At 31.1% G+C, this 16,973-nt stretch overlaps 1 protein-coding gene across 7 annotated transcripts in view; it reads left to right on the top strand.

The window, feature by feature from the left end:
* LOC107442082 (5'-AMP-activated protein kinase subunit gamma-1) overlaps positions 1-3,093 on the top strand; it is a 158,223-nt gene extending 155,130 nt beyond the window's left edge. For all 7 annotated transcript variants that reach the window (XM_087160735.1, XM_043041592.3, XM_071180070.2 and 4 more), the window contains one exon: positions 437-3,093. In XM_087160735.1, the coding sequence (XP_087016861.1) occupies positions 437-642 (206 nt within the window). In that variant the 3' untranslated portion in view covers positions 643-3,093. The remainder of the gene's footprint in view (positions 1-436) is intronic.
* Positions 3,094-16,973: the final 13,880 nt, after the last annotated feature.

Raw genomic sequence — 16,973 nt, 5'->3', positions numbered from 1 at the left:
TTATTTTTTCTGTAATTAAAATTGAAGCAGTTTTTCTGTTACATAATTAAACAAAAAAAAATTTAACGAATAAATATATTGTAACCTACGATATTGTTTATAAAAAAATTATAATTAGAAAATAAATATATTTATAATTTTGGAGCATAAAATGGTAATTTTTCTAGATTCAAAGTGAAGTGTGAAAGCTAGCCTTTGTTATCATGAAAAAGTATGGAAATTCGGTATTCCTGTAATTATATTTCAGTAATAATGGATAATTTAATAGTTCCAAAATATATAAATACCATGTAAAAGTTCATATATATAGTATCATTCATATATATAGTTACCATGAAAAAGTATGGAAATGTAGTATTCCTGTAATTACATTTCAGTAATAATAGATATTAATTTAATTATTTAAAAGTCTCAAAAAATATATATACTGTTTTAGGTAAACTGGAAGACGCTGGTGCACCATCTACAGATATAATTGAAGAAGCTCCTGAAGGTGCTGTAGGTGGAACCGAATGTGATGACAATGTCTTCCTCGATGCCAAACCAAAATCCTGTGAAACTCCTGATGAAGAGGATGAGCAGGATGAGGAGAACAGTTCTAAAGTAAAAAGAGATTCTGTTGCTGAAGAAGAAGAGGAATAAACTTTAACTTGCTACTTACCAAAGCAAGATGTAACTGTGTACCTGAAACTTTTTTTTTGTTGTCGATAATCTAGTCTATGTACTAATAGATTCAGGTTTTATGGATGTTTACTTAAGCATTTGAAATTAGCAAGAATTGAGTTTTTGCTTAGAATGAAATTGGAAGATTAAGTGAATAGGTAAATGATGTGTATGATTGGTTCTTTCTTTAAAAAAAAAAAAAAAAGAAAACTCAGATGATCCACTGTACATTTTTAAATTATTGAACGATTTTAACTTCTCATACAGTTTCATTTGTTGAAGTGGGCAAAATATAAATTTTTTTTGTCTTCAAAATTTTTTTACAAGCAGTATTAAGTTTGTCTTGTGATATTATTAGTATTGTATGTAGTTCTTTGTTTGATAAAGTAAACTTTGAAATTTTACTAAGCAGTTTTTAAATTTTTATAACATTTTTAATTAATATTTGTAACAAACTTTTAACCAAAAATATTTTTCAATACATGTTTTGTTTCTGCAAAGACTCCTCTGTGGAATATGAAAATTTTCAATGAATTTAGTGCGACTCATATCAGTGAAAATGTAAACGTTGGGAATCATTAAGAAAATTAACCTTATCTAGTACTAATACTATTTATTAACATAGAATTTTTATTATTATAGACTAGCTGCTAAAATCTATAATTATTAATTTAAGCATAAAAATGTAGTGCTTTAATTTTTTTAATGTAGGCATTTTAATTGAATATAGAAAGTACAGATTAAGTAACAGATTTATATGACGAGCACAAATGCTGGAAATTAAGTGTTTGAGTAAGGATTTAGTACTATATACATATAATTAACAGGATATTTTTAAGTCTGTTTCCAAATGAAATATAAAAATTTTGATGACTTTTAATATTTCAAATGCAATCTGGAAAACTATGTGATGCATATCAAGAAAAATGTATGCCTAAAATGAAAAAAAAAAGGTACTTTAGTAGTATTACTGTTCACATAAAGTAATTCTTAATTAATGTCTGAATTCTTATTTTCATTTTGTGGCAGCTTTGCGTTTTATATTTCAATTCACTTTTGCTTCTTTTCATTTACAACTGGCAAGTTTCGAAACTGGACGTCTATTTTTGAATGTTTGAAACATGTTGACTATAATATGCAATTTGTATAATTTTTGAAGCAAATTAAGTTTTTAATCAAGTAATGTCTTACTGCTTCAGTTTTTTAGGATTATTTATTTAATATTCATTAAGGTATTAAACAAATGATGTCAATCGTAAAGAATTAAACATTTTGTTTTAAGTATTTTTTTCCCTCATACAAATCAAGTTTATTAGAACTATAAAGTTCCTAGATTTAATCAATGTAATAAATATTTTTGCAGAGTAAAATAAAAATTATTTTTCTGATAAAAGAATATATAAGTATCAAGAAGTTTAAAATATAAAACTGTTCTGAATATAGACTTAAAATTGGAATAAATATTTTAAGGGGTTCTGTAATCAGATTTTATTTTACAGTGTTTCCTGTAATATTCTGTGCTTAATTTTAGATTCCAATTCTCTACTTATTAAATCACAAATCAATATTTAAAAATACTTTTCATTTTATTTAAATTAATTTTATGGAACTTAGTTGCCAGTTTGTAATTTTTAAGGTTTTGACTGTTTTTTTTTTTTTTTTTTAACCTTGTCAAATATTACCAAAGATACATTGTATTTTGTAGCTTTGAAATATTTTTTTAAAATACTTAACTTCTTGAAAATTACAATTCGGTAACTAAGTTACAATAAAAAAACAGAACCTTTTTATGAATAAGCGAAACCAAAGAAAAAAGATTAATGTCTGAAAACATAAAAATTAGTTTTCATTACATTTACTCGAGAGAGACAAGATCGATACAATCTAACTGCTTTAAAGTCTTAGGCTTATTAAATAGCAATAAATATTTAAAACAGTAAATAGCTATTTTTTTTTAAATGGCAGCTTAGACATTGTTTTCAGCAGTTTTTTGCTTGCTCCTTTGCTCAATCAGTATTACATTGAGTTTCTTTTTTGGTGAAAAAAAGACAGCCTTATATGACTTTGCTCATAAATCCATTTCTCTAAACTGCTCATGAATTCATTGAATGTTACAAACAATTTAGATTAAGTTAGATGTAAAAATTCTAGACTTTTGGTGCTGTATATCATACATAAGTCTTTATTTCTTGGTAAATTTGTGCTGCACTTTATTTTTACTGAAAAAAATACGCGACCCAACAATAGTGTTCGCCATAAATATTTTATTATTGCACCGACAAATGTATGTTATTTCTTTTGTGATATTTATAAGTTTTGTTTACTGTTTTGTACTTTAGATGTGTACATATGTTTCGACCACTTTATAACCTTGTTTTACGGGAATAAGGTTCCTCAATGAGCTGTGAAGACAGTTTGCAAAAAGAAAAACATCTGATTCAAAATAAAATCTGCATAGAGAGAAAATTTTAAACTTTTATTATTTATTTTAATCTTTTATGATCTTATTTCTGTTGCAAACTGCTTATTTTTTTTCCTTAATGGTTTTTTACATGTGGAAATTCTCAATAAAAATTGAGGAATCATTCTATTGATATTCGACACACACTTGATATTGACAGAAAGGGGAAATTTGAAACTACTTTATAAGCTTTTTTTAAATATATATGTATAAACAAATGTTTTCTGTGTGCTATAACTACTGTATTTTTAAATTTTTTTTTCTGAACAGAGTTTTTAATTAATATTTTCTTAATACGAAATAATAAAATCACATTGAAAAGAAATTTTTTTTGCTTACTCGATGGAAATAGATGTATGTATAAATTGATTCTAAAACTGCAATTTTGGAACATGTCTGAACAAGCTCTCTGTCAAAAATAGTCACTACGAATTATGCACCATCAGTTCAGTTTCATATCGTCTTCAGCTATAAAATGTATGAATGAAACATCAGCTAAATATGTATTATATTTTTGTTTAGTAGGTTCATTACTATGAAAAGTTTTAGGAGGTGTATATATTTGATAATATTTTTGGTGTACAGTTATAGGCAATGCATAGAATTTTACAATATATATATATATAGTAGGGCGACATATTCAGTCAACCATCATATTAGCTACGCAATGAACCGTACCATTTATCTACTCAACCGTACCATAGCTGTTATGAAATGTTACATGTAAATACATTTTTTGAAAAACTGCACACTCCACTGTGCTTTTTATTGGAGGAAAAAAAGTGATGAAGCATTGTGAGGGAAGGCAGTTGTTAAATGTCACTTGTAAAATATATATTTACGCATTCGTTCCAGATGTATGTAAATTTTTTTGTACAGTTAGCGTAATTTGCATTGTGCTTATTATGTAAATATTTTGAGAAAAAAAAATGCAATTTATTTTTGAGACAGTTTTTTAGCTATAACATGTTACTTGTAGATAATATTTGTATAATAATAATGTTGATTTGCCTTCTTTAGTATATTTTAAATGTTGAGATTTGTATCGAATAATTCCTGTTTTTAGTTTTCAGTAACCATATGAATGTTCATTACTTCATAAATAAATAAATGAATGTAAATGTAGTTGTAACTCTTCTTGTACTTTAATATGTCTACACACTTTAAAGCATGCCAAAAACATAACTTTTTTTTTTCTCGAAACAAAGAAATCAAAAACTTTAAACAGTTTGGCTAAATTATGGCAATTCATTGCTTTACACATAATTTTAATAAGACAAAACAAAATTTAAGAAATGATGACATATTGATTTGCAACAAAGCTTTGCCATATTTTTCTTTTCCTATATTCTTTGCCATTCTACTGAAATTTTACATTTAAGAATACTTTTTATTTTTGCATCATATTAACTAATTTTAACATGTATCTGCAATCCAAGTTTCTCAATTTTTTAGAGAAGTTTTAAAATGGTGGGTTTATAGCTAAGTTTCTTATTGAGAACTAGAACTGTATGTGATAACTTCTTCATTAGTACTAAACATCTGTGAAACATCAGATAAAGAAATTTGGCGCAACAGCTGACCATAAACAGGTTTCTGGTTTGAGTTAAACTAGAAAGCCTCTTATTAGTTTAATATTTATTTTCAGCATAGGAATAAGACGAAAATGCTTCTGTACTCTGTTAGTGAAATAAATATATTTACTTCAGAGCGAAAGTTAAATCATTAAACTATTTCAAAATATATAAGACCTTTGCTAGTTGTAAAACTAAATTACTACTGAACTAAAACAATGCATTACTACCAATATATTTGTATACCAATACCCAGATCATGTGCCCTAGGTAACAGCTAATTAACCCCACCTTTTACAAACATAGCTTTAACATTCCTCTTACAAGTCCCGTCCTAGTCTCACAGGGTATAACCTAACCTGAAATGTTTGATAAAGTTGTCAGTTTATTTCATTGGTGTTATTTTATCACCACTTGAGCAGTCATTGTAACAAAAATTCCAATTACAGTAGTAGTACAATTTGCGGTGCACAAAAAAAAAATTATAATAATAATAAACGGACCATGCATGCTGAATAACTTTTGAGCTGATGATCAGATCTCCACTTTCTAGGACTCATTCTTAATGGTTCAAAGGGTGAACCCAAACATGTACAGACGATATTTTAAGTTCCGAAATAAGGCACAACCACGTACTTTCTCTGAGTAAACATACCTTTTTTTTTAACGGATTCAGATTTCTAAGCCCCAAAATATCGGGGTAGCCGCAATCTGGGAAATATGTTCCGCATAATTATGTCAGGACAGTGATCCAAAGTTAAGACAACTTTATGTTAATTTTACTTTTTGCAAATTTCATATCTTCAATTTTTAAACGATATAAAAAAAAAATTTGCACACAATTAAAAATTCGTTTACTCAAGGATAACCCCATGTGAAAAATAAATTTTAGTAAATATTTATTATTTTATTTAAAAATATACGAGTAATATTAGAATTGTAAGGTATAAAAAATTTTATATTATTTTAAAGAATTAATTTTTTATAACTAAATACAATACAAAATTTTAGCGAAATCGGTTGAATAGTTTCTGAGAAATCGAATTTTAAATATACGACTTATCTAACATAGTGTATGAATGTGAAAAAAAGCTTCATTTCGGAAACAAGATATACTTGGAGTTTCAGTAACTTCTAAGATTACTTGTATTTACCATCATTTTCTCTTGCAAATTGTAGAAAACTAATACTTAAATAATCAGTTTTTTTAACCTAGTCTTTATGTTATTCCTCCTAAATTCAGGATCAGTCGGGTCGGAACCCATATTTTTTAAATGGAGTTTCAGGGAATATATAAGAGGAGCTTCTGCACACCTATATCAAAGTTTTCTATGCTATTATTTACAGTTAGATTCTCCTGGTCTAAGGATATATTTGAACTAAACTTCAGACGCTCTATCTGTTAGTAAACATATTACTTCTCCTACAATACTGTTAGGTAAAATAGGGGTCATTTTTTATACAGAATAAAGCAAAATTAAATAAGAGCAGACAAGACACAAAAGATTGAATTTGGGAAAGTTTAAAGAATTAGGTAATTTTGTATTTAGAACGCATCCGATGACTTGCGTCTGCTTAAATTAAGATGTTACCAGACTTATTAAAGAGAGAAAAAACACGAAATGCTTGATTGCTTAGTCTCCCACGGGAAATTCACCAATCACGAAGTCATATTCGTGAGATGCCCCAGAAAGAATGGCCCTTAGGCTTATAGTGGGCTATTTATTTTTATTTTATTTTATAACCGTTGATGAACAGCTGACCCAATTTTGAGTTCACGACTACCAATCAGAAGACACGAGGGCTTCTGGATCAAGAATAGAATACCTGCAAGTGACATAGTTTGGCTATCTCGATCCTGATTGGTTGTTGAAACGTAGCATTTGTTTATGTTAGCGACTATTCTTTCCATTCTATTTCGAGTAATCCAAGCCTGTCAAGTACCAATTCTCTTATGTAACACAGCCTATATACTTTCACGTTATACCATACAAAAATTTCAATTCTTTCTGTACACACACAAGGACAGGCAAGAAGCCATGTAGAACATAAACAAGCTTATTATGCATAGCTATTGCCTGGTACAAGAAACAAAAATATAACACGGTTACAATAAAATACATAAATAAATGATTAATCTATGTTAAGTAAAAAAAAGTAGACGAGAAAGAACTATACTTCAACAAATTTGATGTGAGATACGGCTCTGTGTTTAATTAACTTAACGTTAATAAACATTCTAAGTTATGTAGAAAAACTTGGCTCAATTTTAATACTTCATTTGGCTGATTAAGATTAGCTGACGTCATAGGTTACATGTGAGGGTCTGGTTTGTCCTCTCCTTCTTAGAGTGCCCAATTATGAGAAAATAGCCTTTGTGGAGGACATTTTGATATAACTAACTCGCATTTGCGTTACATGCAGAGGCGTATCTATGGAAAGAAGCGCCTATGGCAAATCTCGTACTTGCGCCCTTCCTAAAATATTCATAATCTCTTAAATAAAAGCATTGTTTGAAGTATTTAAGCCTTTTTGGCAATATTGCAAAAAGAGCCGTGGTGGCTCAGGGGATAGAGCATTCGCCTTCCAACGAGGTGAGCCGGGTTCGATTCCCTGCAATGATTGCTCGACACGATTTCCGGCTTGCACCTACCACAGTGCTGACGTAAAATATCCTCCTTGACGGATCATTGGTTACCCTTGCCGTCAGACTAAGCGCGGGAAGCTTTCGTGATCCTCTTCTCCATGTAACGCAAATGCAAATTAGTTCAATCAAAAAATTCCTCCGCGAAGGCAAATTTCTCCAAAATGCTCGATACAGGAGTTCCCTTGTCTTCTGAATTGGGTTCAAAATTACAAGGCTGCGAAGTTGAACATTAGCAGTCGCAAATTCAAACAATTCGAAATTAGCATTAGTTAGGAATAAAAAAAGTCTCCTTTATCATATTTAAAGAAGATTCTCTTGCGTTTCTTCAACTGTCAATAAAAATTCTAACAATTTGTTTAATTAAGCAACAAATATAATTAGGCAACAAAAATACTCACACGCAAGAAATGTCTCTGGGTTAAAGAAGAACTATAACATAACCGGATTATTACCCATTATTTCCCAAATTTAAACTGAATGAAATTGATTGTTTTTAAACATAATCATGCTTTGATAATACCAAAACAATAAAATCATCGTGATATAATAAATTCATTAAAGATCACAGTGTAAATAATTGCGATTTGTTATGACAATTACAAATAAAATAGCTACAATCAAATTTTATAATTTGGTTAGTTTTTTATTTACAAAAAACCGATGCTCTTAATATAATTAAGTTGTACAAACATTATATAATAACCGATAATAAGAAAAAATATAAATATAATTAAATACAGAACTCTAGACAAAAAAGCGACAATAATACATTCTTTAATGAGAAATAAATTAGAGGAAGTTGTCTTCTTAGTTTAAGAATATCTAGAAATAATTGGAAAAAAAAGTTAAGAAGTAGACCAAAAAAAAAATCAAATTATGAAAAATTCTCTTCGCATCAGAATGGAACAAATTAGAGAAAAAGCAGAAAAAAAATTAAACAGATTTGAATTATAAGTTTTAAGACGTTCAGTGCGCAAAAAAATAAAATAAATAAACGGACCACCCTGATAACTTTTGATATAATAATCAGATCTTCACGTTCTTCTCATGTCAATGGTTCAAGGAGGTGACTTAAAATATGCTAATTAATAAATGCAGGGACAATATTTCAAGTTACGAAATCAGACACTAAAACGTACTTTTTCTGAATAAACATGCCATTTTTTCTACTGATTTGGATTTCTGTACCCCTAAGTATTGGGGGTAGCCGCAATATGAGAAGTAACTCGAGAGCTTTCCTATAGAATTTAAAAAAGTTTCCCAGAATTATAAAGGTCGTTTGTTAAAAAATAACTTTTCGTAAATATTTATTATTTTATTTATAATCCTAAAAAAATTAAATTGTAAGGTATACATTTTTTACATCGTTTAAAAAAAAGGTAATTTAACAAGGAAAAATGTTATATTGTAGAAAAGGTAATTTTACTACGAAAAATACTGTATTGTTTTAAAAACAGTATAACAATTTTTTTCAAGTAATATAATATGTAGTGATATAAATATAATGTAAGTGATATGTATTGTAAAAGACTTATAAAATTTAAAAAAAATTCTTTAATCTCTTTTTTTTTTTTTTTTTGTTTTTTTTTTTTTAAAGGAAGAAAATTATAATCTGAATTAAAATGAAAGATATAGGGGAAAGTATAATGCATTAGTTTAAATATTTAGGAAATGATTACTTACAATCAAAGAAAATTCTTGTAGTACACGTTGTTCTCTTAAATCAATGAATCAACTATAAAAGCCCAGAAGCTGCATCAAAATAGATTATAAAAATTTAAAGGCTTCAAATATTTGATTTTCTTGTCCTAAATTTTGAAACATTAACTAAAACGAGCAGCATTTTTTGTATGAGCGCCTAACTACTTATAACGCCTGTCCTTTATTTTTCAAAATAGTGGGGTGTATTCATTATTAAATCGTTTCATTGGTTTAAATTATTTGTTGAGCGAGGCAGAGGAACCTCCTATTTTCAGTATTTCACACTTTAGTGGAGGTGATTCCCACCATGGGTGGCAAAAATCTCCTGTTGTGGAAGGATTTACGCTAATTTATAGAAGGGGTTCTATTTGAAATCTATTCAGCAGATTCCGAAAACGTTTTTCAAAGAGATTTTAACCCCTGATAAAATTGAAGATTTACAAGCATTTCACTACAGAATAATTAGTCTAAGCTAGACTGGGACACCCCATGGTTTTCACATCTCTCAAGTCATCCCTCTGGTCATCTGGTTTTTCTGCCTGAAGGGGTTCCATCCATTTCCTCCCCAGAAATGGATGGCTCTCCTTTATAGAACTTCCAAAGTTTCTTTCGTTCGCCTTTCATTTTTTTAGTCTGTTGTACTACTAATTTTTTTCATATAGATAAATATTTTAAATTTAAAGATTCAGCTTATATTACTATAATTTAATTTTACAGATAGCATTTTCAAATACATAAATAATATCAAATAACCTAAGTAGAAAAGCATTTTTTCCAAGTAAATTATTTTAAATTTAAATGAATGTCTAAGTAAACTAGTTTAAATAAACGAAATCAATAAATATTATTTTTAGGATTTGTTTTCTGTTCTTATTATAAAAAAGGACACGATTTTAAATAAATACGTTATGTATTGCCGAGGAAAAAGGCAGTGCAAGAGTTATAACATCATACATAGTACTACAATACACATTCAACACAATTCTACAATATACATTCTTAATGCTAGTACATAATCTATACTTTTGTAATCTAAATTATGTTATTTAGTTAATTATTTTTTTTTATATATAACCATGATTTTTTGTGGCTATTTTAGTGTTTTTTTTTTCATTTGTGCAATATTATAGTTTGACTCTGAGTTACAGTTTCAATAAAGTCTTATAAATAATGTCTTCTTTGTTTATAAGATTCGGAACTTAAATATTTATAACTCTTACATGTGAATAACCCTTTTAAATGAACATTATTAAACTGTTTATTTTATCATCGTTTATACATGGAAAAAATATTTTCTTTTCGTTTTACTCTATTAATTTTACATTAAGTTTGTGCTTCATTCTTCGTTTTTAGTAGAAAAAATGAAATTCATAATACGCTAAAAAAAGAAAAAAATTAAATTCCCTGTAATTTTACTATAATGAATAATGAGCTTACATTTTGTCTTTACATTTTATCAGCGATAGCTTAAATTTTTTATAGTACAGCTTTGACATATCGTGAAGCAATGAGAAGCTACATTTTAGAGGGGAAAAAAATTTAATTCCTTTTAATTTAAACATGGGAGCCGCGATGGCTCAGGGGATAGAGCGTTCGCCTTCCAATGAGGGAAACCGGGTTCGAATCCCAGTTGATACGAATTCCGCATCCGGCTTGCACCAACCACAGTGCTGATGTGAAATATTATCAATTGTAGACGGATCATGGGTTAGAGTCCCCTTGCCGTTAGGCTAACCGCGGGAGGTTCTCGTGGTCTTCCTCTCCATGTAACGCAAATGCGCGTTAGCTCCACCAAAAAGCCCTCCACGAAGAAAAATTTCTCCCATTACTCGATACAGGAGTTCCCTTGTCTTCTGGATTGGGTTCAAAATTACAAGGCTGCGGAATTGGGTCGGCTGTTCAACGACAGTTATAAAATTAACTATGGGGTTACAGGGGTCTGTTTAGGAGAAATTTGGGTCCGTTAACGGACCTTTCACAAAATATCTTTTCATAAAAACGGACCCTTCACAAAATATTTTAACTTAAAAATGGACCCTTCACAAAATGATTTTTCTTTTAATCGGAACCTTCACAAATTTGTTTATCTTCATTATAATTTAATTAATAGAATAAACCCTTTCCAAGGCAGAAAACAAGAAAGATGGATGTAAACGAATTAAGTTTTGTCTTCGGCAGACGATTCTTCCATTATTCGTCCGAAATTAATATTCTGCGTTTAGCAGTATAGGCTAAATACCAAATGTTTGTATGTTGCATCTCTAATTCAGAAGCACAGAAGCAGCAATTGTTGTTTATTTTTTAAAATTTAATTTTTTTAATTACAATTTTACAGTGTTGAGCATAATCTTATATGTCTTTACAATTTAAAAACTCCTTTAAAAAGTTTTTTCTTTTGCAATAACGGATCCTTTTTGCACAAATTCATAAAAGCGGACCCTGGTTGAAAGAATGTGAGTAATTTTTTCACAATTTCACGAAAAACGGATCTTTCACAAAATGTCTGGACAGACCCCTGGGTTAAAAGTCTTTTTGTCAAAGGATTTTGATGGACATTAAATGTTAATTGCTTAGGAAATTCTCTGATATTAAAAATATTTTTATTGGAGTATATCAAAAAGTTAGTAAAGAGAGTAAGAGTTGTAATTATTAAAAACTCTGCATTATTCTCTAAATTACGATATTATAATTAAAATTTGGCTTTTGCCGAAATCGTCGTAAATATAATAGTAGAAAAGAAAAAGCTACTTTTTATTACTGATTTATTTTAGTATTTATCGTGAATGTATTCATGAACATTAAAATTTTTTATTTATTGCGAATCCTCTGTTGCTTAACTTGAAAGTACTATAATGAAAGAAAGTGTCTAGTGAATGAATGCAGAAACGTGTATGAATTGTTATCACACAGACGTCAAGTCGTTTAAAAAGAGTTGGTATGTGGAATGTTTTTTTTTTCTTATTTCCCCCATTTTTTTTAATGTTGAATATAATATAACAACCGAAGGAGATTTCTCGCGCTTTTCGAGTTATGCAAAAGAGCTGGAAACCTTGGCCCTGCTATTATCCCTAACTAAGGTGGTCTATGAGTTTTCAAACGAAGTTATGAAAAAAAATTAAAGCAGTGGGAGACTAAAATTGTTTAACGCTCGTCACCTACTTTGTTTTTATTATTAGCGGTTCCCTTTCATACTTCACTCCCCCAGTTACAAAAAAGAGTTCCTCAAAAGATCTCGATGTCTTCTTTTCGAGCCAACGAGGAAAGGTTAAATGTTGTATGCTTTTTTTTTTTTTAATTCTGCCATAACTTGAAAAAAAAATTAGTGAAATTTTTAATAAAAAATAATCGTCGATGTTGATTGGTTTTGCGCCTTTTCGAAATAATGCGCCCATGGCATTCGCCATACTTGCCATACCCTAGATACGCCACTGGTTACATGGAGAGGAAAAACTCCTACTCTATCATGAGGGCAAGGGGACTCTAACCAATGATCCATCCACCACTGAGGATAATTTACGTTGGCACTGTGATCGGTGCGAGCTGGATGCTGAATTCGAATCGACCAGCCATTGCTGGGATTCGAACCCGGTTCACCTCCTTGAAAGGGAAGCGCTCTATCTTCTAAGCCACCACGGCTCAATAATGAGCTTTTGGTTTCGGACTAGAAAGCATCTTTGTGGATGATCTGGAACCATGCTATCGATCATAATTTTGTATCATTGCAGAGGAGATGGTTCTTCGCTTTGGTAGCACGACAGCTTGCACGCGATGTTGAGTACAGTACAGTGGAACAGTTTCACGAGAAGTGATACTGCTCACCCTCCGTCTCTACTCAGGCTGATCAAAGTGATCATCCATTCTCAAACTAACTGCAGCCAGTGATGTTTAACTTTGGTGTTCTACGTGTCTTTACGATCAGTCCCGCTGCGATTAGTCTAACGCGTGTGTAAGGGAGTGAGGTGAGAGGTGCTGCGAGGGCCATTCTCACTGCATGTGGTTGCCATTGCTCCAATCACTGTCGATAAAGTAGGAGAATTTGATTTGTGTAAGATATTTTCCTATGAAAAACTCTTTCTTTCCTCTCGACAGCGATCGAAGGTGTTTTAAGAATGTTCTCAAATACCATAGCTTCAAGTCAAAGAGCGATATTTCCATATCAGTACCTCTTTGCATCTACTCCAATCTTATCCCTTGATATTTCTAACTACGGACAGCGAAAAGGCAATACTCCACACTACCTAACAGACTCCTTGGTTTGCCATGATTCAACGAAAATCCTGGATCTTAAAGAACTTCAAAGCCGGGAGATGCACTGGTATGAGTCCCGCAGTGGACTGATCGTTAAGACACGGTTCTCATCAGATCACCGAAGTCAAGCATCACTGGCTGCGGTCAGTGTGCGGGTGGGTGACCCACTTGGATCAGTCTGCGTAGGGACCGAGGGTGTGCGGTATTGGTCCTCGTTAAACTGTGCTACCGTAAAGTGCTCGAGTTCGCGCGCAGGTCGTCGGGCTACCGAAGCGGGGGTGCCATCCCCTCCGCAGAGGATCAAAATTGTGATGGCATGTCTTCGGATCATCTTCCGGGATGTTTCCCAGACCGTCGCCAATAGCCCATTGTGCAGCTCTAGTGCGACGTAAATTAACAACAACAACAACAGCACTGGTATGAAGACTTCACTTACGACCACGTGAATTCAGACTCTCGTTAAGCGCTCACAACTGACAACGATTCAGACTTTCTCGTTCACAGGAAGGAGGAAAGGGACTATAACTCGTTCACAAGGTCTGTAGAGAAATTATCAAGATTATCATTAAAACTACTCTTGAGGAACAAATGGAATTAATAAACAAAATTGACAATAACTAAAATTTTAACCTGCTTAATCTAACCACCTTGCCAAAACCTTTTTTTGGACCACATTGCCATTTTTGTGTTTTAATTTGACTTTTAACTTGACTTTGCATTTTATACATGCTTTAGGTTTGTTTACAACCTTTGGATTTTAATATATTTGGTATTTTACATTGCGATTGTATTTTATACACGGTTTTTAGATTGTTATACACCCCTTTTAACTCTTATTTTTTAATATCTATTGGTACTTTATCCTCTGTTTTTTGTACTTTAATTGAATTTACTCTGCTTTACTTGTTTATCTTCATTTTAACTACCTGTTACTACTTCACTCTCACTATTTTGGTTCCACCAGCAGGATTCAAGCTGGCTTGATTGGCTGGATCCTTTCAATGCCCTATTGGCAAGTGTATACATCTGTGATTTTGTCTCAGTTTTAACTTTTCAATTTTAGCACTATATTCATTTATGTCATTTTATCCTTTCACCTTTTGGCGGTTTTATGAGTTGTATTTACGGCTGTTTTTGGTGAATTGTTAGATTTTTTGTCTTGTATTGAGGGGCCCACCAGCTCTGGCTCACAGCTCATTCAGTTTTTACTGGTTGTCTCAGGGTTCATAATTTTTGTATTTTATGTATATATAATTTTTGTATTTTATTTATATAAGGGTTAATAAGTTTTGTATTTTATATATACATATAATTTTTGTATTTTATTTATATAAGGGTCTGTTGACCTTTTAAATGATCCATTGTATTTGGCATATGGGCCTATTGGCCTAGGCCGCTGTATATATAATAAATAACTCGTTCACAAGGAGTTGACGCTTGGCTCCGAATTGATCACGTGGTATGCGACGATACTATTTCGCTATTGTTGGGAGAAGGTTGTGAGCAATCCTGAACAAGGCTGCTATTTGGCGATCGTATGACAAAAGTTTGTCCTTGAGACATTTTGCTGGGAAAACAGCAGTTTTTAAATTTAAACTATATTTCATTAGCTAGAGAAACGAAAGGTATAATAGCATCAGATGATAAAGCGAAGTAAATGACTGAAGAATAAATTAGTGGTTGTGTTTGGCGCGCATTAAGGGTTGTCTTAATTTCAAGCCCGGAGATGAGATGTTTCTCTTCTTACACCCGCGCTGAAATGAACTCTGCGTCCGAGGAGGTGGAGTCAAGTGCCAACTCCTGGTGAACGAACTATACAGCATGAAGCTTCTAACTCACAATAGTCGAAGGTATACACCCTTTTCCATGGCGGGTGGAGCATCTAGCTAAGGAAACGAAGATTCTTTCTTCAAGCCATTCCAGCAGCAATCACTCACTGCCTGCGATAAAATCACATTTGCGAGCTAGAACCTGATTTTAGCGTTTTTCGCCGGTAAATGTATTTTACCAATCGGGTTTTCATTCGAATCTTCGAATTTTTCACCTGCAATGCTAATAATCCCTATCTCTCTCTCGCTCCTTCATAGTGTTAATTGCTATACGTGGATAGATTTTTAGTGAGTTGCAAATGCAACATTTACTTTTTCATATTTCTAGATTTTACACATATGAAGCATATTTTACGTATAGAATAATTACAATACAGCAGGTAAATAGTTAAATATTGGGGTGCCATATGCGAAATTTTTAAGCTTATAGGGTATGCATAAAACATCTTGTGTACAACAACTAGAGCTTCTGACTTGATTGCAGAGTCGGTTGGTAGAAAAAGTCAAGATGGTGTATTGTCACGGCCCACATTCAAAGAGGGAGAGTAGAGACAGGGAGAATTATCTCAGGAACCGGGACTGTTAAGAGCTCAGGCAAAAATTATGACAAAAAATGTAATATCTTTTCATTAATTTGAAATTGAATTCTACACACTATAAATAGGCAAAGAATTAGACATTTTGTTTTTTCAGAAAGGGGGATCTGCAATAAATTTCTTCCCGGGAACCGTAAAAACATGTGTCCAGTCTTATTTGCTGCTCAGATTTTCCCGACAGACAGCTCAGACTAAACCAGGGGTTAGTTACCTGTTTTCTTCAGTGTTCCATAACAACAAATACTGCGCACGATGCTGTGAGTAACTAAAAATGTTTTTAAACAACAATAGACCAATTATGTTTGAAAAGAATTACTGTTAAATTAAATGAATGAAAAATAAATGGATAGATAAAAAATGAAATGCCTGAATGAATGTAACCTGAAAAACAATTAATAACAGCATTTCAAAATTTCCCCAAATCCTATTGACACTTAAGTTTAGTTAGAAAAGAAAAAAGAAATACAAAATAAAAATTTCAAAAAGAATCCCGTTAATTATTACGTATGATCTTTGAATTAATTAATATATTTTTAAAAAATGCATATTTTGCAAATATATATCCATACTTGAAATATCTAAATACCGCAAATGTGAATGCATAAAAATTTTATTCATGTTCATGAGAAAGAAAAACTGTGTTAAATTATAAATTATAATTATCCTTCCACAGTGAAATTAACGAAACATTGTTTTCTTAATTTACACCATGGCGAAAATTATATCGAAATGAGCTGTGAATATTTTATTTTGGTGATCAAAAATTATAGATAATTCTCCACAGACTAAAACGCGTTGTGAAATAAATTGCGTGGTAAGGATGCATTACGTTTTCTTGCTGTGATCAATACTATCTCGTCAACAAAAGTTTAATGACCTTCGTTCACAACATTTTATATTTCCTTAAAATTATTTTTCCTTTTCTCTCTAAAACTGAAATGCATTTATTTTTCATGCAGAATAACGCATTTACTGCAATTGCTAAAAGAATTTACTGCTATTTTCAAATTAAAAATGATTAGTATGATTGATTTATGAGATTTTTTAAAAAGAAAAAAGTTTTTATGTAGTTTTTTCTCTTCTTTTAATTGTGTAATCAATTTCAGAGAAATGTTCTACAAAATATTAAATTGCTTCTGAAGTGCTTACTGGTGTTTTTTTTTATAATTAGTTTTATTTAATTTTAAGGAAGGGTATAAACTGAAACTAAATTAGCCTGAAAAATGTTAAACAAACATTTCTTCAGCGATAATT

Source organism: Parasteatoda tepidariorum, chromosome 1, assembly GCF_982258835.1.
Source record: "Parasteatoda tepidariorum strain Cologne lab strain chromosome 1, Ptep-v5.0, whole genome shotgun sequence".
NCBI classification, from domain to species: Eukaryota; Metazoa; Arthropoda; class Arachnida; order Araneae; family Theridiidae; genus Parasteatoda; species Parasteatoda tepidariorum.
Note: the sequence above shows the minus strand (reverse complement) of the source record. Positions and strands in the feature narration are given on the sequence as shown.